The sequence below is a fragment of the Sitophilus oryzae genome, unplaced genomic scaffold, assembly GCF_002938485.1.
Source record: "Sitophilus oryzae breed Bouriz unplaced genomic scaffold, Soryzae_2.0 scaffold_1449_pilon_pilon, whole genome shotgun sequence".
NCBI lineage: Eukaryota > Metazoa > Arthropoda > Insecta > Coleoptera > Curculionidae > Sitophilus > Sitophilus oryzae.
This window is the reverse complement of record NW_022146114.1, coordinates 1,064,129-1,086,978: the sequence shown is the minus strand read 5'-3', so window position 1 is coordinate 1,086,978 and position 22,850 is coordinate 1,064,129. Positions and strand designations below refer to the sequence as shown.

General features: G+C 31.7%; 1 protein-coding gene across 1 annotated transcript in view; it reads right to left on the bottom strand.

The window, feature by feature from the left end:
- The window catches only part of LOC115877399 (transcription factor collier), a 243,901-nt gene extending 234,418 nt beyond the window's left edge, over positions 1-9,483 (bottom strand). Inside the window, exons 1-2 of the mRNA XM_030893548.1 lie at positions 9,215-9,483; positions 4,080-4,387 (exon numbers count right to left, since the gene is read on the bottom strand). Of these exons, the coding sequence (XP_030749408.1) occupies positions 4,080-4,216 (137 nt within the window). The 5' untranslated portion in view covers positions 4,217-4,387; positions 9,215-9,483. The remainder of the gene's footprint in view (positions 1-4,079; positions 4,388-9,214) is intronic.
- Between the last annotated feature and the right edge of the window lie 13,367 nt (positions 9,484-22,850).

Sequence of the window (22,850 nt, the reverse complement as noted above, 5' to 3'; positions counted from 1 at the left end):
TATTCCGAGCATATTTCGTTCCATTAAACGTTGTGTGACGCTGCAGTCTCTTTATGATGTCCGTTGTAAGTGTCCAGGTTTTGTATGCATTGGTCATGACTGGTAATACACATTGGTCGAAGGTTTTCTTCTTTAGATAGAGTGACATTCTAAATTTGAATATGATGGAGTTTCTGTCATATAGGTACTCCATGCTAACTTAATTCTTCTGTTGATTTCTGATAACAGATATCCCGAGCTGTGCGTATTAGTTGTCTCAAATATAATATTCCTCTACTATTTCCAGTGTTGTGTTATTTATCAGAATATCTTTATTTTCCACTAGTTCGTTGTATATTACTTTAGTTGTTGCTAAATTCATTTTGAGACCCACTCTATTGCTGGCTTTATTTAGCTCATTAATTTGTGCTTGTAGTTCTTCAAGACCTTTATGAAAAACTCCAAATTTTCCAAAAAAAATTATTACCGGTTCTATCACCATAAATATCAAACGTACCATCTCCGTGAATGAATAGTCTTGGCGAAAAATAATACAAATATTTCCAATGGCTTTTATCAAATAGACGATAAAAAGAACTTCATAGCAATAGAAACAGAAAAAAACTACGCCATCAGATCGACTACTCTGAGACATAAATATACCTACTCGTTTTACGTCATAGTACATTGTCGATATTAGCTCTCTAATTGTCGCCAAACAAACGGCACAAACGGCGTGACGTAAACGTTATCGACAATAGCTTTGTTATCGGCCGAAAGTCGATAATGCCCGTCGGTGGAAAAGAGAGATTTATTATGGCGCTGTTTGTCATTTTTTTGTTGTTTGTTAATTCGAGAGGGCTCCAATATCGGACCGTTTTGCTGCAAGCACGTAGTTAGAGGGCTGGCCGGTTAATTGAACGACATTCAGGATACGATCGAAATGTCGTAATTTGTGACAGATATCCAATAACTTCGATAAAAAGATATTATTACATAATGTCTTAATTTTTTGTTTCGTCAATAGTTATAGGAGTTTATTAGCCTCACCTGTAGATATCAGGGCCTTAAATAAGTGCAAATATATTTTCAACGCTGGAAGATCTCGATAAAAGAAACACACCTTTACATATCTTTTCCGTTTTCAGTTAGTGCAAAGTCAGCTTCAGTTTTTTATCTAGTGCAGAAATATTTGCAAAAAATTTGTCTTTTAATACAGTAGATAGTGTAAAATAGCTACTTTGTGCAGGATCGTAGAAAAAAATATTTTTTGCTCAAGTTTAGAGAATAACTGGATTTTTCTTTCTGTAAATTTATTCTACTGCTTAATGTTCACATAATGTTATGTCTTTTAAATAAAAATTAAAGAAACTTCCAAGAAAAATTCTAAAATCACCAATTTTTTTTCGGTAACAATATCGTACGTAATGACATCATACGTCGTACGTAATAACATCGTTGGAAAAAAATATATACCTAATTGTTTCTGGGTCGAAAAGTGCCACCCCTAAAATATTCCCAATTTTTAAGACCCACCCTGTATATTAGATTATATTTTTTGAGGTTTATATCGCTCTGTTCCACTGAGTCCTATTCAGCTCTATTGTGGTCCTCATCTGTTATCTAGATAACATTGTCTGTTTCTATCCTTTTTCTCAAGTAACTTGGAGGCTGAACCCTCCATATTGCTCTATATCAATGGTTAATCATTGCCTACGAGTATATTACAAAGAGCTGCACATTTGCAAGGCTCTTGTACTGACATAAATGTCTTCTGTCATTTCCTCTTCTGATTGGCACAATCTGCACATGGCTACGTCCATTAATCCCATCATTTTAGATGCATATTGAACTTGTTAGTGTACCTACTATAATTTTGGTAATTTTCCTCCCTTTGCTTATCAGGCCTGACCTTACTTTTGGAAAATTAAATATTTTTTTAATAAATTGATTTTTCAGCAACCCAGGATCTATGAATGGGCATCGGTGAGCCTTGTTTACCCATTTCATCTGTCGTCACCTCTGTGGCCCGATTGTCCCCTCTTGCCCCCTTACGTAACTTACACTCAACCAATATATTTAAAGCTAGTAAAATATTTCAAATTAGTTCAGAATTGACCTTTGTGGAACCGTGGAAGCTGACAACTACACAGTAACAGTCTGTCGTTATTTTGGCCTGGAAAATGGTGACATTCTTGGAGAACCCTCTGTTTCAGTTGTACTATTCCCGCTTCTGACGTTATTGAGCCATCTGCAAATGAACTTGCCTCAGTTTAAATAAGTACATCATTTGTCGAAATTTTTTGGACGTCATTTTGGTTTCATCCTCTTTGGCTCCCAGTTAAATTGAAACTTTACATACATATCAATGACGAGTGAAAATAGAATAGTTTCGTCAATTTATTTTATATTTTATTAAAAAATTGAATTTAAGAGTCAAATATAAAGTTTTGGCATATCAATTGGCTATTCTGTATTTGTTCGTTATTAGGGCAGAAATAATTTAGAAATTATTTAAAAACGACGAGAGTGAACGCTGTTATAAGTATATTGTTATTTACTTAGAGTAATAAGTTATAAATCAATGTCATCATTGTTTGAGAGAATATTGTTTCTTTTGTTCATCAAGCAAAGTTGCAGAACTATCAATGTCTGCTGTGAAATGTCGCGTCAATATATCTTGAACATAGTAAATGTCATGTTTAAAATAAAATTTAAATACTAATTTACTACATAGTACTCTCACAATTATGTTATTAAGTTGTTGTGATACTTTTAGATATGTGTATTATTGATTTTCACTTTTTAATAAAAAATAGCACAATAATAATAGGCAATATAACAAAAATAAATGCAGTATATAAAGTTAGCAATAATTGCATTTTTCTCATTATTATTTCTAAAAAAATTAGAACTTTGGGGTGTGATTGAAATTAAAATATATATGTATGCTAAATTGGTAGTTTTTAAGTATCTACAGTGTTGTATATTTTTTGTCACTCAGAGATAGACTATTTTATAGATTCTCCCATGTCATAATCTACATCTGGTAGTTTATGAGATAATAATTCCATTTAAAAATTACAAGTTAGAGTGAAACTATATTTTAATCATGCTGTTATACTCGAATATAAAACATATTTTTAAAGATGAAACTAGTTATCCATACTCAGGTCCTACACTAAGAACACTTGGCCGCTTTAAGAGTGGTTGCCATATTGTTGAAATTTCCATTCTTAGATTGCTAAAGATATTCTTATTGTTAGAAATGTATTTAAATTTGCGCTTTTTCCAATGGGGTTCTTTGTGAACAACCCGGGCTTCCGACCATTTTATGTTGTGGTGCTTAGATCACACATGATCTTTAATGCCCGACTTCATTGTTTCGCCTCTTTGCGTTTGTTTTTTATGTTCGTCAAGTCGTACATGTAGATGACGTTTTGGCTCTCTAATATACGACTCGCAAGGTACTTCTTCTCTCGTTCGTACTCTTTTTCTTGGTTTGATGTTTCCGGTTTTGTTTTTGTTGAGAAACTTCTTAGCGTAGTCCTAGACTTAAAAACAGTATTAATTTTATACTGCTTAGCTATTCGCCTGATTTTCTCAGACGTTCCTTTCACATATGGAATTGTCAAGAGAGAGAGAGAGAGAGAGAGAGAGAGAGAGAGAGAGCATCAGGCTGCTGCACCAATAAGTCAGACTTATTGCAATTGGATATAATATTGTCTAATGATTTTGCAGAATAACCATTTTGAAGCAAATCGGTTTTAATATTACTTAATTTAGAATTCAGAGATTCCTTGAGATGCGGTGACCAAGAATCTCTGAATTCTGAACTAAGCAATATTAAAACCGATTTGCTTCAGAATGGTTACACTGCAAAATCCCTAGACAATATTAGATCCAATTGCAAGTCTGACTCATTGATGCGGTTTTAACTTAGGTATATTCTTATCTTGGTAAACGACCAAACTACTCCTATGAAAATATCACAGGTTTGTTAATTCAAGAAGCAGTAAATTATCCAAACATACAGAAACGGCGAAGCAAATTTACTACTAGTTTATATCTACATACACTACTTTCAAATCACTACTCACCCATTCTGATCGGCCACACCTCCCTGCATCCAGCCCCTCGTCAGCGGTTCCTCTTTGAGACTGGGTCCCCTGGGCTGATGGTGGTGCAGCCCTCCCGTACCAGCCGTGTCCTGGTGGTGGTGGTGCAGGCCGAACATGAGCCCAGCGGCGCCCGGCCGTGCCCCGGCCGGCGTGGTACCGGGGGGGTACAGCTTGCGGCCCCAGGCGGCCGCCGCGTCCAGCTCCAGGCTGAGGGTGGGCCAGGGGGAGGGCGTGGGCACCACGCCGGGCGTGGCCTCGTCCGACCGCGTGGTGAAGCCGTACAGCACCTAGTGGAAGATGGAAATGAGAGATGTTAGTGCTAATTAACACGTTTCTAGTAGCTGGAGACAGTATTCCTGATGGCACCAAAGGTAACCTCTGCGCCACCATTGTGAATATGTCTAAATCCGTCGTCTTAAGTCATTGGAGTACCTACTTAACGTGACACAGGAGTTGTTACCATTTGTCTTCACACACCGCCGTGTTAGAGAGTAAATATTTTTGGAAATTTTAGTTGTTTCACAAACATTTTTTTTCGGACAGTTACAAAATTTAATTTATTACTTTTACGCTTATTAGACTTATTTAGTTAAAAATAATGTTTATTTTATAGTTGATAAATTTTTCGCCTACGCCTATGGTGGATGATGCTTCTTTAGATGGTATATCATTCCAGTTAATTATAGAAAATATATTAAAACGTTCACCAAAGGTACAAAACTATGATGGACTATTATGCACAATATATTAGGATATACCGGGTGCGTCTCAAAAGTAGCTCACCCCTATAACTTTTATATTTTTTCAGATAAAAAAAAAAACGAGATTTGGTATGTTAGTATATGACATAAATTAGGATAGATTGACGTATTCAATTGTTTTCCGTCACTTCCTGTTTTACTGGAAATGACTACAGCTTTTGATTTTTAAATGGCACTCTCGGTATTTTTTTACTTTATTCGATAGAAAATGACACTCTGAATCGAATGACTTATCATATGTCAACTTTTGACATATTCCCTCAAAAACAAATTGTATTTTAAATTTCAATCTAGAGTGCCATGGCAAAATTACACTCTGATTAGAATGATATATCATAATATATCAACTTTTGATATTTAAAAATTTACTTATATTATTTACTTAACAATCTAGAGTGCCATGGCTGTGTTAAAAACACTAATTTTTAATCAAGGAGCCTTGGAAAAAGATATTTGATAGTCCAATATTTTTAGTGTCTTGTACTGACGGGTTAAAATATACCCAAATCGTATTTTTAATAATATCTCAATTTTTTCAAATGGAACGAGGGTGGCTCATTAGCATATTTGGTAAAAGATTTTTTTACGAATAATTTAATACCACTCACTTGGTATTTCGAGTCAAATTGTCGTTATGAACGGCATGTTACAAATAAACCATATGCTAAAATGTCAAAAGTTGACATACAATATGTCATTCTATTTAGAAAGTCATTTTCTATCGAATAAAGTAAAAATATACCGAGGGAGCCTTTTAAAAATCAAAAGTTGTAGTTATTGCCGGTGAAACCGGAAGTGACTGAAAACAATTGAATATATCAATCAATCCTAATTTATGTCATATACTAATTTACCAAATCTCGTTGTTTTTGTCTGAAAAAATAAAAAAGTTAGAGGGGAGAGCCACTTTTGCACCCGGTATAGTAAAATATCAGAAATATTAATTATGAATATTAATAAGAAAACGCTTAGGTGGAGTGCTGAAAATTAACTGTTTATTTATCTATAAAACGTAATTCCTGGTCCCGTTCTTATCGTTGCGACTTTTACATTTGAGAGCTGAACAAATCACCATTGTAATAAAGTTTAACAAAGTTCACTACGCACAAGAAACTATTAATAATCGCTAAAATCATTGCTGCTGTTTTTCGGATTCTTTCCAAAGGTGGCTCGCCACTATAACTTTTATATTTTTTTAGATAAAAAAAAACAAAAATTGGTATGTTAGTAGGTATATGACATAAATCGGGATTGATTGGGCGTGTTCAATTATTGTCGGTCACTTCCTGTTTTACCGAAAATTATTGGTTAGATAATTATTGATTTTTTAATGACATCCTCGGTATTTTTATACTGCAGTTGCTAATAGAAAATGACATTCTGAATATGTCCAATTTTAAAAATTTCAATTAAAAATATATTTACCTATATTTCAATCTACGGTTGTTCAGTTTTACAGAAATCAAATATCAGAAAAGACACATATAAAAGCAAAAAAAAGCAACAAAGAATGGACATGAAACTTTATATAGTATTGATGATACATAAATGAAAAATTGAGAAAAATAATATTATTACCAAATGAAGACTCAATGACTGACTGAACTACTGTAGACAACAAAAGCCATTTCTGCAACAACAGCTACTGGAAACGTGTAAACTAAGTTAGGTTATGTTGAGTTGGTACTACTAAGTACTAAGTTAACAATGAAAACAAACTAGTCACGACTATAATAGGTATTATAGTCGAGTAAATTTTTTATACTTAACAACCGTGAGTGATCTGTATTTAGCTTGTAAAAAATCTAGCAATCATATCAACCCAGGAAATTATATCAACTCATACGAAACAAGCTCTTCTTTAATAAATATATACTAAGTATAGGGTTTAAATAACTAAAGATCAAATGAAGTATACAGGGTGTTCCTTAATGACATGTTAATATTTAAGGGGGTGATTTTTGGAATTATTCTAAGAAAAAAACCTCATATGAATGTATGACCTAAACATCTTAACTTATAAGATACTGTTAAGGGTGATCAAATCTTTAAAAAAAGAACTGTTTGTTTCACAATAAATATGATGTCATTATAGATAGCTTAATGAAACTCGATACACGTCTTCTTTGCATCCAAATGTTTTTTTATGTAGAAACAATTTTATTTATTTCAACCAGTGGCGTTCAATGACTTTTACATTGAATATTCTTCAAGAAAGAAATGGTACGCTACTGACTTCTTTAAATAAACATAACATAATAAACATTACTTTAAAAATATTTATTCATTTCTAAGCAATTTTTATCTTTTGATTTTTTTCGTCCCAAGCATAGTTTTTGCTTTAAAAATGTAAAATTGTTTTACTTCATGGTCAAATCGCTAAAAATCTTATGCGGTGACTGTTGCGTGGAAATTGTTTCTCTGTCGGCTGGATAGAAACTAAAAGACACAAAATTTTTTGTCGTATATCAAAATATGCCTTTTAATGGACAGAAGACCGTGTATCCAATTTCATAAAGATATCTATAACATCCGAGTTGTTACAAAAAAAGTTATTTTTTAGAAAATTTACACACAAAATTTTTCTCACAAAATTTTTTTCTTAGAGTATACCCAACAATCACCCCCTTAATTATAAGCATGTCATTAAGGAACACCCTGTATATAGAATATATTAATATATAGTATTTGTATTAAAATATTCCCTTGATTAACGTTAAAAAATTAGCCTGCAAAAATAATTTAATTTAAAAGAAAATATGTTTCATCCTTATCTAGTCTAATTATACAAGGTGTCCCAGAAATAAGTGCTAGTATTTTAACTGGTAGTATAGTTCAACCCCAGAAACAAGCCTATGCGTTTTTTCCGCCAAAAAAAAATTGAAAATTCGATTTTTTTTTTAGTTTTTAGTTAAAAAACATAATTGCTTGATAATATGGCAACATAGGTAGTATATTAAATTTACAAGAAAGAAAATCCATCCAGAAAAGATCCAGTGTTCTTAAAATTTGAGCAAAAAATCATTTTTTTGTTGAAATTTTCAAAGTAAAATAACTCCGTTATTTTGGACTTATTTGAAAAACGGTAAAGGAAAAATGTTTCTTTTATCGAGATCTGCCACCCCTTAAAATACTTGCACTTATTTCTGGGACATCCTGTATAAGTAAGAGGAATAAAGAAGATTTAACACAGAATATTAAACAAAAAGGTTACTAGGTTTGATTATTACTGATTTGGTACATCATAAGAAAATTAAATTTCATTTAATTAATTAATAGAATAAAAATAAATGCAAGAGAGCATGACGTTTGAAAATATTAAGAAATATATAGGTACCTACTAAAATAAGTTATTTATAAATTATTTAATTATTTATTGAAAATATTAAAACAAAATATAAGTAAATATAATTAGCTTTAATTTAATTATTATAAAAATATTTAATAAATATAATAATAAATACATTGTTTGGGCATTGCCTTAAAAGAGTATGTTTTATTTTCTTTTTCCGTTAAGTATCTAAATAATAAATTTTCTAAAATATTTGAAAACCATTCAGTGCAACGCATCAGACTTAAATACAATTTATATAATATTTTCTATCTTTTTATCTATTTTAATTTAAATATACTATCTATGTAATAGTTAGGGTATCATACCTAGAAGAAAAATTATCATATCTAGATAATAATAATAATAAATTATTTTCAATTAATAAGCATATTTATTATCTTTTTCTTTAATATAAATTAGTTCTTTGATCGATTAATAATCTCTTTACAAATAAATATTGATTATCTTATTATTATTAAGTATAGTTTTTATTTTTTATTCATTATTTTTATAATATACAAAAATGATTTTCTTATTTATTTTATTATTTTTTCTTATATTAATATTTATATTATTATATTTATATTAATTATTATTGTCTTATTATATATTTTTTTAGGTATATATTATTTTTATTATCGAAAATTCGCAACATCTACAAGTATAAAAATTAAAATTATAATTTTTTACCATATCTAAATTAAACTTAAAATCGTTTTGTTTTAACTAAAAAATGTATTAGGTACATTGTGAAAAAAAAATTGAAAAATATTAAGAGGTGAAATATTAAAAAAATAAATATCAACTCTTGGTAACAACCATTATACTAATAAAAAAAGTAGCTCTCAACAAAGCTAACTAGAACTAATAAAAAAAATAAGCAAGAAATTAAAATATATAAATGAAAGTAAAAATATAGTATAGAGACTATAAAATATACAATCTCAGAATTTTTCAAACTAAGTTACATCAAAGTTATCAATATCAATCATGTCACTCCAGTCGGATATGTAACTTACCTAGCCCAACAAGACGACAGAGCGCGCACAAAAATTAATCAAGCAGCGAATAAGACGTGGGAGTAAATTAACCACCAAAGTCGAACTCCGATCTTGAAAAGTTCCTCGTTGTTCCCGAACCTGCCTTCAGGAAAATGGAAAACACCCGCGACGATTTTTCCAAGCCTGCTAGTAGTGTCCCGCGAGTCAGCGACCGCACCGATGTCATACGTCCCGATAGACACTGGCCGACGATTTTGAAACCCTCGCGAGAGAAGGCCGAATCGCAACTGCAAACCCGAGCTTACCGAACGTACCGAGCTTATCCCTAGGGAGGAGCCACGGTTCCAAAGCTCTGGCCCGCCGCAGCACACCTTTAACTGTCCCTCGGTGCGTCCCCTGGCGCCCGCTCCCAATCGCAGGCCGCGCTGAGTCATCCGCACGACCAATCGTGTCGCGCTATCGGTCAAAGGGGCGGAGCTAGGCGGTGGGCGAGGGAGGTAGAGGGCGTTGCGGGGAACGGGATGAAGTTCGTGGCGCCGACTGGAGGTGAAACCGGGAAGCGTTTAAGGGATGAAGGTGGAGTGCAGGGAACGTTTTGTTTTGGGGAAGAGCAGCGTGGAGAAGTGGCGGGAGTCCGGGATGACTGTGGCGACGCGTAGGTGCCGGTGCGCTAAGTTTGCCGAGGCTGTGCTCTGGATTATCGGAAATTTACACCGTGGACCAAAAATTCTTGCGGTCGTAGAGAAAATATAAAATCATCGCATAAAAACATGAAATATATCTAAAATGATAGTTCGGGTAATGATAATGTCTGTATTTACATCCCTTTATGGTTATTGTGTATAAATGGCTAGGTATTTCGCCACTCGAAACAGAAATGTAAGAAGTAAAAAACTTTTTTTTGCAAAAAGCCGCTGCTTAGATTCTAAAAGAGAAGTTTTTTGAAAAAAAAAACGGAATGGCATAGCCAACAATAACGCTGATTTTTTCAGAGGATACTTAGGTATATTTTCTCCCTTCATCATTTTTCAATTTACAGTTCTGTCTGTGCTAAGGAAACTAAAATGTCGAAGTAGTTAGATTAGGCATTTCAAATGTTTTTTTTTTCTTTATTGGATATAATTTTTTCTGTTTTTGTCTCTGATGACAGGAAGTGATTTATATTTATCTCCTAAAACGTTAAGGGTTTTGTTGGATAGGCAAATTACTTGTTAAAACCAGCTCATAAGCTCGCTACCGTTTGGATTCTATAATGCAGTAGCATTTTACATTATTCTAAGAAAAAAAAAACATTTTGATACAGAGACCATGTCATCACTAACCATGAATAAAAAAATCATTATTAAACTATCATTTTAATCATCAGCAGATGATTAAAACTAAGTTTTAATAGTATTGTGGTGATTTAGTGTTTTATATTGCTGTTGTAATAACTTTTTTAGTAATTTGTATAATTTACTTCCTCATAAATAAGTTAGGTACTGGACTAAATTACCTGTCAAAGTTTTCAATAGATACGCTACCAAGTTTCCGCTGAGTAAAATTATTTAATTGTTGTTAATTTCTTGAGATTCTAAAGTAATTTCATCAAGTGCTTGTCAAAAGTTGTTTTGGCTAATTTGTGGTTCCTAAAAGCAGTTTTAGTTATTCAATATAAAATTTAAATTTTCATAATATTTTTGTCTTCGATACACCTTTTGTTATAAAATTTTTCCGAGAATTTTTCTCTTTTGTGATGTTGAAGAATTAGCACAATCTTATGTGATAATAAATGAATGGGATTGTGCTGCATGCAATATCAACTGTGTACGTTTTAACTTTGATGTGCTTCTTAAAAGTCTTCATTGAAATGTGCTTGATAAATAACTATACTAAACTATAAGAAAGTCCGTGGTTATGTTGGCGCTTTGATAAACGATAAAAGCAAAGATATTAGCAAAGCAACGTAATAAAATACATGTATTAGAATTGTCGAAGAAAGTTCTTTTTGCCACTGCAAGGGCAAAGAAAAACGTAAGAAAGGAAAAAAAAGAAAAACTATTTTTGAAATGTCTAAATACAACTATTCAAGAAAACCTAATTTTTTAGCTGATATACGTCTGTTTATAAATGTTTTGTCTGGTTTGTTTTTTTTTCTTTTAGTAGTAAGAAGTCACTGACATCAACTATGGTTTCCGTTGAGATTCAACGCTGTTGTGTTTATACAAAAATAAATTTTATATTTTGTATAGATATCTCTTTTAGTGATGAAAATACCTGTTTTTTAGTGATGGGCAAGACAGGTCTTGCACAAAAAGCAAACAATTTTAATTTTTAATAAGTATATCATATTGACTACCTAAGCACTTCTTTCCTTAAAATTTTATGCAATAGTCAAGAAAACACTATTTGAACAACGTTTAACTTTAAAATGTTTTGAAAGAGTCTCTTAAAAATGTTTTTCTTTTTGTGCAAGACCGGTCTCTCTCACCACTACAGTTTTTCAAAGAATGAAGACGACACATACCTATGTATGATTGATATTATTTGTATATTTCAAATCTCAAGAATTTCAAAATAATGTCTTTGCAACAATTAAGATCAACAATCGGTAGACCTATTTGTTTTGATACAAACAAATATAAATATAAGTAAACATACTTTCTACTAAATAATATGTAGGTACGTCTTTGTGGTGGATTTTTTCTTCAAAAAACATTTGTGGGTATCTCGCCTGGGTATTTCGCCACTAGAAGAAAATCTACAGTTATTTTTTTTAAAAACCACTGCGTTGATCCAACGGAGACCAATTCCCTTCTTTGATTTTAATAGGTAAACATAACATAAGTAAAAATTAAAAACAAACAAAAAATCAGGATCTCATAACCATCCTGATTTTTTAGTAGTAGTAATTGTTAATTTTGAAGTTTATTGTAGACGTATACTTATACAGTTTTCGGCAATAGTGCGTCGGGGATCTGTGGATCTGGATCTGATCTCAGGAAAATATTTTAACTCCTGTAGGTGGCTCAAAAAGGTGTGGGTGAATTGAGATTATTTTTTTAAACGGAACACCCTGTAGATTATTGCATTTTTGGCTTTCTTTCAGATCATTTTATACAATCCTAAGATATGAGTAAATATATTTCGGTAATTTCAGAGATATTAATAAATAAATAAAAAAAAATATATACAGTGGCGCACCTCATTCGCCTCGGTTGATTATACGAAAACGGAAAGATATAGAAACAAAATATTTTACGGGTATATGTGGGGAGGTAATGTGCACAATTTAAAATTATTTTGAAATGTACAGGGTGTTTCATAACTAAGATCCATACCAAAGTTATCTTTTTTCTTATGGAACACCCGGTATTTTATTTCATTTTTGGATTCTGGTGCCCAAAAAAGGTATTTATTATAAGGGTTAAATATGTTTAAAATCTTTGGTTTTTGAGATATTTAAATTTGCATGCTACAATAGAATAGATTATTAACACCCTGTACATTACTTTTCAGAATTAGTTCTTGTGCTGAGTTTAAAGGTAGAGAAATAAACTTTACAGAAAAATGTTATTCCTTCCTTAAATGTATACAGGGGTATCAAAAATTGCTGGTCTATCTTAAATATTTATTTTACATAAAAACTTCGTTATTTCAAATGCAACACTATGTATTTTTTTAAATAAGTCCAAGCAGATTTAAATGCTCTTTCAAACTATATTAGGGTTTCCTATACCTATCTGGCTCAGATTTTGAATAATAAGCGATTTTTCAATAAAATTGTAATCAAGATGGCTAGTGTTGTCATGGCAAGATTCTAGTGACAGTTAGTAGCTATTTTCCAAATCGAAATTAGTTTATGGACTTATTTAAATTTATACCAGTTTACTTTTATTTAATTTACCTACAATAGTTTAATAAATAATATTTATTAAATATGTGTATATTATTCTACCAAGAAAAACGAAGAAGTAGTTCTTTGAATTATTTTACGATGACTTGTAGATATATGGATTTTCTATAAAATAGCCAATTACGGCAAATTTATTTTATTCACTTCCAACGACAGGTTTCTGCCTAATAGGTTTTTTTTATAAACCACACTACCAGCTCTGTGAAATAGGACAAGAAGTTTTTCAAAGAAACGCTTATCAAGTAGCAATTTTCCTCAAAATAATATCACTAGTACCTAACACATCTTGGCAGGGCAGATGTCAAATGTTGTCCTAACTGTGAATTTCACAACACTAAATTCAATACAAGTTGGTCTACCGAACACGATGCTGGAAATAGGTCTTGTAGCTTTTATATATCGAGACTAAATTATTTTAAAGCAAATATTAATTATGACTGACAATAGTTGCTACAGATTTAAAGTAGGACATTTAAATGTAAGATCAATTTTCACAAATTTTAACAATTTCACAGATTTAATGGCCTCTGAGCGTTTTGACGTAATGTGTATTTCTGAGACATGGATTGCATCAAATTACGCAACCGATATGATACATCTTCCAAATTATTTGTTTTTTCATAAAGATAAGGTCGTGGAGGAGGAGTTGGAATGTATATCCATGAGGATATTTCTTGTAAGGTTGTGTTTTCTGATCTAGAGGAAATGGAGGGAGTGGATCAGCTCTTTCTTGAAGTTACAGTTCATAATTTTAAAATTTTATTTTGTGTTTTATATAGAGCACCCTCTGGTAGTATCCCACATTTTGTGGAGCATGTAGATAATATTATGTCATTTGTTATACCGCAATATGACCATATATGTTTTACCGGAGATATAAATATAAATCAGCTAACAGATAGCAGTTTTCTGGACTGCATATCGCCTTTTGACATGATTTCTCTTATTAAAGAACCTACACGTACTACAGTCTGTTCGCAATCTTGTATCGATGTTATTTGTTTAAGCTCGGTACTTTCAGATATGGTAACATCTTCTGGCGTTACTCCTGCAGATGACATTTCAGACCACAGTTTACTTTATTGTTCTTTGGATTTGAATTTACCTAAAACTTTACCGCGTGAAATTGTGTTTAGAGACTTTAAGTATTTCTCTAGGGCAAGCTTTTTGAATGATTTACATGCTGTTAACTGGAATTCTATTTACTACATGAAAAACATCGACGAAAAAGTAAACTTTCTGTCAAATAAAATTATTGACCTATTTAATATGCATGCGCCTCTTTTGTCTAGGCGAGTGACGAAGCCATGTGCTCCGTGGTTGTCATGTAATACAAAATTGTTAATTAAGGAGAGAAATAACGCCTTGACAAAATACAAAAAATCTAAATCTACGTCAGATTTGGCCTATTATAAATCCTTCGTAATCTAGTTACCAATATAGTACGTCAGGAGAGAAAGGGCTTTCTTAAATTTACACGACTCTAACACAAACAGCAAAATACTTTGGAAAGCTCTAAAAACTTTGAATATTAAATCTAAGCAAACAGAATCTATTCCCGATCAATTTAAAAATGTCAATAATCTTAATGATTACTTCGCTTCAGTCTACAGTCAATATAACAGCTGCAAACTAACTGCTGAATCTTTAAAATTAAAGAAATTTAATGACACTATTTGTTTTAAATTCAGATTGGCCGAGGAGTGGGAGATAATTAAAATTGTTACATCATTAAAATCCAATGCAGCTGGCTATGATGGTATTACTACTGTTATGTTACAATACTGTTTGCCCTGCGTTGCTTTACCTCTAACTCATATTGTTAATTTATGTCTTGAAACGGGATATTTTCCAACTGCTTGGAAACTTTCTTTGGTTAAACCACTCCCAAAATCAAATAAGCCGGCAGAACTTTCAGACTTCAGACCTATAGCTTTAATACCGGTCTTATCAAAAATACTTGAAATTTTTTTAAAACCTCTAATCTACCAGTATGCAGTTTTTAATAAAATAATACCAGCTCATCAATCTGGTTTCAGGCAAGGCCATAACACTGCCACTGTGCTATCGTATGTAATAGATAATATTTTGAATAGTATGGATGATGGCGAAGCTTTGGCTCTAATTTTACTGGATTTTTCTAAAGCGTTTGACACGCTGGACCACGAGTTATTGTGTAGCAAACTGGCGTTTTATGGATTTTCTGACATATCACTGAAGTTTTTTCGGTGCTATCTCTCGGATAGAAAACAAGTTGTTCAAATTGATGACAATTTTTCATCCTCAAATTGTGTTACTTCTGGAGTGCCTCAGGGCTCTGTCCTTGGTCCTATCTTATTTTTAATTTACACGGCAGACTTACTTCAAAAGTCGTCTTATTGTAACATGATATCATATGCTGATGATACACAATTACTTATGTCATTTAATCCAAATGAAACAGAAACTGCTATAACTAAGATTACTCATGATCTTAAACTGATATCTGAGTACTCTGCTGAAAATAACTTAAAGTTAAATATTAATAAATGTTCTTTGATGTGCTTTTGTTCTGCGCGTCGTTACGAATCTGTTTCATCACAGCTAAAGGTCAACTTGAATGGTACATCCCTAAATTGTGTTAAGCTATTAAAAATCTAGGCGTCGTCTTTGACGTGGACATGCGGTTTAAAAGTCATATAGCAAATATTCTGAAAAAATCTTATTGTGTCTTAAAATCGTTATATATGAATAAATATCTCCTAAATTTTAAAATCCGAAAAAAATTATGTGAGTCTCTTATATTTCCTATAATTGCGTATTGCCTTGTTTCATTTTATAACTGCTTAGATAAAAATTCCAAAAATCGACTGCAAAAACTACAAAATTCATGTTGTAGGTTTGTATTTGGCTTGCGGAAGTACGACCATATTTCTGAAAAAATAAATATACTACAATGGCTCAAAATAGATAACATGTATAAGTATCAGACATGTAATTTTACACAAAAATTATTTCCACAAAGACACCCTCATATTTATTTGACAGATTTATATTTCGCAGTGATGTAAACAGAACCTTGCGATATCCAAATAAACTGGAGTTTCCTGTTTACAGCTCCTCTATCTTTCGCCGCTCCTATCTATATAATGCAATTTTATTGTTTAATAATATCGAAAATAATGTTAAGAAAATGTCTCTAAGCACTTTTCGGAAAAAGCTTAAAGAGGTTTACATGAGCCAACAGATTTGACGTCTCCCTAATCCAGATCACTTTTTTTTTATCAGTTTTGTTTTTTTATTGTCATAATATATGATTTTTTTTTGTTAAATTATTTTATTTTTTTTATAAATATTTCTTTGTTTTTCTGGTTATTTTCTGTCTGATTTACTAATTGTTGTAGTGCAGGTGGTGCTAATTGTAATTGTATATTTATTTTTTTTTTCTTTGAACAGGTTAAGTAGAGTAGCCATAGGCTAGACTTTGCCTGAAGAAGGAGTATGTATTTTGTTACTTTTCCTTTAATAAAGCCATTTATTATTATTATTATTATTATTATCTATACGTTCCGCCAGCAGATACTGCTTTATTTTTCTTGATAAAATAATGAATACTTACTTATCAAACTATTGTAGGTAAATTTAAGTAAACTGCTATAAATTAAAAATAATAATGTCCATAAACTAATGTCGACTTTGAAAATAGTTACTAACTGTCACTAGAAAATTGACATGGCGACACCAGCCATCTTGATTGCAATTTTATTTAAAAATCGCTTTTTATTTAAAATCTGAGCTAGATAGGTATAGTTAACTCAAATATAGTTTGAAAGAGCATTTGAATCTGCTTCGATTTATTTAAAAAAATACAGGGTGTTGCATTTGAAATAACGAAGTTTTTATATAAAATATATCCTTAAAATAGATCAGCAACTTTTGATAGCCCTGTATAAATTTAAGGAACCAATACCATTTTTTACTAAAGTTTATTTCTCTACCTTTAAACTCAGCATAAGAATTAATTCCGAAAAGTAATGTACAGGGTCTTAATAGTCTATTCTATTGTAGCATGCAAATTTAAATATCTTTAAATACAAAAACTAAAGATCTTAAACCTCAAAAACTAAAGATTTTAAACATATTTAACCCTTATAATAAGTACTTTTTTTGGGCCTAAGAATCCTAAAATGAAATAAAATACCCAGTGTTCCATAAGAAAAAATATAACTTTGGTATGGATCTTAGTTCTGAAACATCCTGTATATTTCAAAATAATTTTAAATTGTGCACATTGTCTCCCCACATATACCCATAAAATATTTTGTTTCTACATCTTTCCGTTTCCGTATAATCAACCGAGGCGAATGAGGTGCGCCACCCTGTATTTTTCAACCTTCCTTTAAAAAAATATTACAAATACAAAAACTGTCCTGAAATCAAAACTATAGGTATTAGCTGTTTACTTTAGATGGTTTAAGAAAAAACTCAAAATTTTAGGCAGGATGCAGTCAATAATCACCACACAGGCTAATAAAACTACTTTTTCAAATTTGTCAAGCTTTAGAGAATTTTATTCCCATCATCAGGACAGTTTGACTGAGTCAATTAGCAAAAAAAACATCCTTTGCACGAAAAGGCCTTAAAACTAACATCATATGACATTGGAATACAAGAACATTTCCTTTATAAAATATTAAAATACATATCCAGCGACATTACTTTTCGTTAAACAAAAAACTAAATTTTTTTAAAATTTACTAAACTAATTTCTACATTGTTGTTTCGAGCTCGATCAAACAGTGAAAGATATTCTATATACTTGCCACAAAAGATATACATAGATATACAAAAATACTTGCCAAGCTTTCAAAAATATAAAATAGATTTTCTTCATTTTTTTTTTAAATGGAACAATGTATAGGTATTATTTTTTTATTAGATGGAAAGTTAAAAAATTAACATTTTTTGTATTTAGTATATCAAAAATTTTAGTGCTTTAGCAGATACACGTAGTATTATTTCATATGGTTCTTTCAACAGTAAAATACGAGAAAAAAATCATTGGGAGGCTTTGATAAAAATTTCCTGTGGAAAATGCTATACGAAATATAAAACCGCGAATATCTGCGAAACCGTTAAACATTTTTAAATACTCTAAATACAAAAAATGTCCGTTTTTTAATTGTCCATCTATTCAAAAAATAATATACAATGTGTTCCATTTAAAAAAATCATCCGGATCCAATCACATTTTTTTGAGCTACCCTGTAGAAGTTAAAATATTTCCTAAAATACATTCTAGTACATGTTTTAGGTTTGCACTTAAACAAAATTCCCAATTTTTTATTCTAGGAGCTACAGATGCCCGATGCACTATTGCCGGACACTGTATTTATGTTTATAATAATAGACGTATATCTGCTAAAAAAAACTAAAGTGTCCTGAATAGTTGTATTTAGATATTATAAATAGTTTTTTTCTTTGTTCTTCAGGAGATATACTACCTCCTGACACATTAGCATTTTTTTGTCTTGAGAAAAATTAAAATTTTAAAATTTGTCTCTGTTGGATCAACAACGCAGCGGTTTTTACAAAACATAACCAATTTATTTTGTAGATTTTCTTCAATCGGCAAAATATCCAAACGTCTTTTTGAGGATACTTTCTACTAACCCGCCTTTCCAACGCAAGAATTCAAACAATTCTTTCCATACGTCACACATTTCAAAACACGGTTTCTCTGAACCTACCAATGCGAGACCATTTATCATCACAAGAACCCCGTCATAACAATATAATCTACTCGTTCTGAACCCCGCAGCGCGACTTTTCACGCACATCACCGTCCACCGCAAAGCGATAATAGAAACCCGTTATCCGGTAGCCGAAAGCCGGGAACCCTAATCCCGTTAAACCGTCCACTCGGTCGCCGGTCACGCCCTCCGCCCGTCAATCGTCCGACTGACACCGACTATTTATTAGTAATGAGTGGCGTTGTTCAAAAACATGAAAACATCAAAAAGCCGAGTCCCCCGGGACGGAGCGCTGTAAAATGATCGGAATGAATTTACGGCCCTTGTAAATTAACGTCGACTAATCGTTTTCACAGATAGATAGTAGCGTTTTTGGAAAAACGTGCCGTTTGCTGGGACGGATTCGCCGAATTTTCGTTCATGATGTGCACCAGAAATATGTTTGTTTTTAACCCTAGAATACTAACCATACACTGAAAAAAATAACTTCTGAATTTAATAACAATATTGAGGGTTATTTTTTGCCACAGATTATTGTAGTACATGTACCATCTCGTTCTTTAGTTTTACAACTCGTTTCTAAAATCGCTGTATCTAAAATTGCTGTAATTGCTCTATTTCTAAAATCGCTGTAATCCCCAACCTAACCGGGCACGAAAAACTGGAAAAATTGTATTACCAAGTTCGAGCAGATTTTGAAAGTGAATAAAATTGGACAAGAATTGAAAGTGGCAACGTTATTGACCATAGTTGGTGATGAGACCTACGAATTAATGATTGATTTGTGTAATCCTAATTATGACTGAACATTTGCAGCCTGAAACATCAATTATACAGAACGGTATAAATTTCGGCAAAGACGTCAAGAAAACGGAGAAACAATAGCTGCATTTATGGCATCTCTCAAACATTTGGCAAAAACATGTGGTTTTGGAGCACAACTAGACGGTAATCTACGTGATCAGTTTGTTTCTGGGCTTCAAAATGAAAATATCAAGCAGAGGCTATTTTCAGAGAAAAATTTGACGGATAACAAGGCATTTTCATTGGCAAAAGACTTTAAAGCGGCAGAAAAACATGTTTCTTTTGTAGACGCCGGACAATCCATCCATAAATTGTTCAATACGAATAGACAGCATCCATCAACTGGAAGTTTCCATGGAACATCCATTAGAAGTACTGCAGACGGCGGAGTCGTTAGAAGAAAATCGGGAAATCAATCTGCATCAACATCTCAAGGCTACAGGGAGTGTACAGTGTGTGACAGAAAAAATCATCGAGTATCTGACTGTTTTTATAAAAATGCAACATGTGTGCGTTGTGGAAAAAAGGGACATTTGAAGTATGTCTGTAAGTTCAATTTTAAAAACAAAAATTCCAAAAATGTTAATATTATTGAGTCAAATGTGCAAAATTTAAATGAAATTGATTCTGATTCGGATACTTCTTTAAAATTATGTCATACTAATATTAGTTCAATTAATAAATATAGTAATCCTATTTTAATTCAAGTTAAAATTGAAAGTATAAATTTATCTATGGAGGTGGATACTGGATCTGCTGTATCTTTTATATCGAATGATTTATATAAAAAATATTTTTCTCATATTCCAATATTATTTTCTGATATAAAACTATCATCCTTTACTTTTATGTAATAATATATCTTTATATTAACCAATATTCTTTGCAAATTAATTTAAAAAATGTGTATCTCATAGAAAATGTAACTTATTCATTGTAAATGCATCTTTTAAAACAGCCAACTTCCTGTAATATTAATATTTTGTAACAACAAACTAAAACATTTTGTTAGAGTAAATTTATAATTACTTTTGTAAATTCACAAAGCGTTGGTAAATATTAATAAATTTAATAAAACGCGTGTTTATAATTATAATATTTATTATAAAATTTAATAAAAAGTCACAAAACAGAACTTATGTACGTAAGATACTCATTGCATCTCTTCTTGTCTAGAAGACCCTTATTGTTATTTTCCGCCTAACCAAAATAGGGACAAAAATGTCATTAAGTAGATAGAAAATAAAAAAAAACATGCAAGAAAAATGTATCTAATCAAAACAGTTAACTTACCAACTTAAAGAGTCCTCTACTCCGGTCCTCTATTAAATTTGTTTTCCGTAACATATAACCATAAAGAATAAATTATACTTAGAGATAATATGTTGGTTAGAAAAAGATCATGGGACAATAATTATTATGCTTACATAAAAAAAATCGCTAAAATTAAAATGCAGATAATTATAATAAATGGAGTTTGTGTTTTCTAAGAGAGCTGGTTTCATATTTACAGAAACTACATATAAACAAAATTAAAAAATATACCTACTTACCCCTAAAATTATAAAAACGCAAATCACCCACGTACTGAGACTCTCCCCTGTTCAAAAACTGCTTAGATTAAAATATTCTTCATCTTTTCTCTAACTCTACGTTTTCAATCAATTACTTAATTCGCATCAGCGCATCACAAGAAGTCAACTGTCGGGCGTCATTTTTGACTAATTATATTACGCTAAATTTATACAAGTTTTGAGAATATAACTAGAGATATGCAATTTTACTACAAGATTGTATTTCTGATTTAAATTTAATTTTTAAACTCGCAAAACTCATTATGAAAATAATAATGTTTAGTAATAATCATTTAATATTAATAAATTAGTTTTGGCAAAATCTTGGGATTCACAATCCTGAGGTAATAATAGGCGGTTGAAGCGTAGTGCTAGCCACATTACCTTCCTTGTATACCGAACGGCTCTAGTATAGCAAGCTGTACTTTGCTACTCCCAAGGCGTTAAACGCTATATACGGGAGCTGTTATTATTAATTTTAGCAAAATTACTTTTTTTTTTGTAAAACTATGCAAAAATATCTTAATTTTACAAGTTTCTTATTAAAAATACTCTAATGTAGCAATATTTTCTTTTTGTAAAATTACTTATGTTTTTTTTTCAGTGCATTCGTAAATTTCAAGATATTTGATTACCAAACGAAATATTTTGTTAAAATTTCTTTTTACTTAAAAAAATCATTTGTAACTTATATGTTGAAGTTCAGAAAACGATATAATGGCAAAAGCAATCAATAATTTATTATTTCTCAGTATCGCAAGTCACACAATACTGCTCACGATGTTCAGCGCAAAATGCGTGGTTCTTTGTTTTTTTTATGGACACATACACATATAACAAGTAGTGCGTTTTAGTGCGGGGGTCCTGTAAATCTGTCTGCAGAGGAATTTCTAAAATATCACTCATCAGAAATTTAAGTGAACGTTCTAAATGTGGGACTCTTAAACGGTGCTCTAGGTACGATCTTGTAAGTTACTCATGAAGTTTTATCATAAATTCCTTTCTTATTATAGGTTTAGCCCCTTTGTTTTTAGATTGTGATTAAAAATAATCAACCGTTTATACACGCTTTGTTGATAATGACATAAAATACACATAGAAGCCATACGTTTCTTCAATTTCTGAGCCGCTATACCGCCAATCATCTGATGACTCTTTCGTCGTTTTGTTATCGCTTCGTTAGACAGTGTTTCTAATTCGGTTTATAGGGATATTGTATCTTCCCGCGTCTTTGACATTTTTCCATAAATTCGTCTTTCAAATAAAGAGCAGCTCGAAAATAGCCCAAAAATATTAACGTGCATACTAATCTTTCGTAAAAAATACAACGCAGTGCTGACTTTTGGTTTATATGTGTACAATAATGGTCGTCTTAGTACACGCTACTAACTAACTACTCGTCCAACCGATTGAGGAATCTAGATGAACACTCAAAATTCTACAATAAATACATGGTTTCCAAGTTGGATAGTTTTCGTAAAATTTACGAATGGTTATTATTTTTGGGATCAATAAGTATAGAATAGAATAAGTGGGAGGGGGGTTAATCTCTGCGACCTTAGAGATCTATTGTGTCCCCCTTTCTTGAGTTATAACTCATCATACAGTCCCAGGACTTCCTACGGAGACCCGTGTCCCTCACAGTCGAG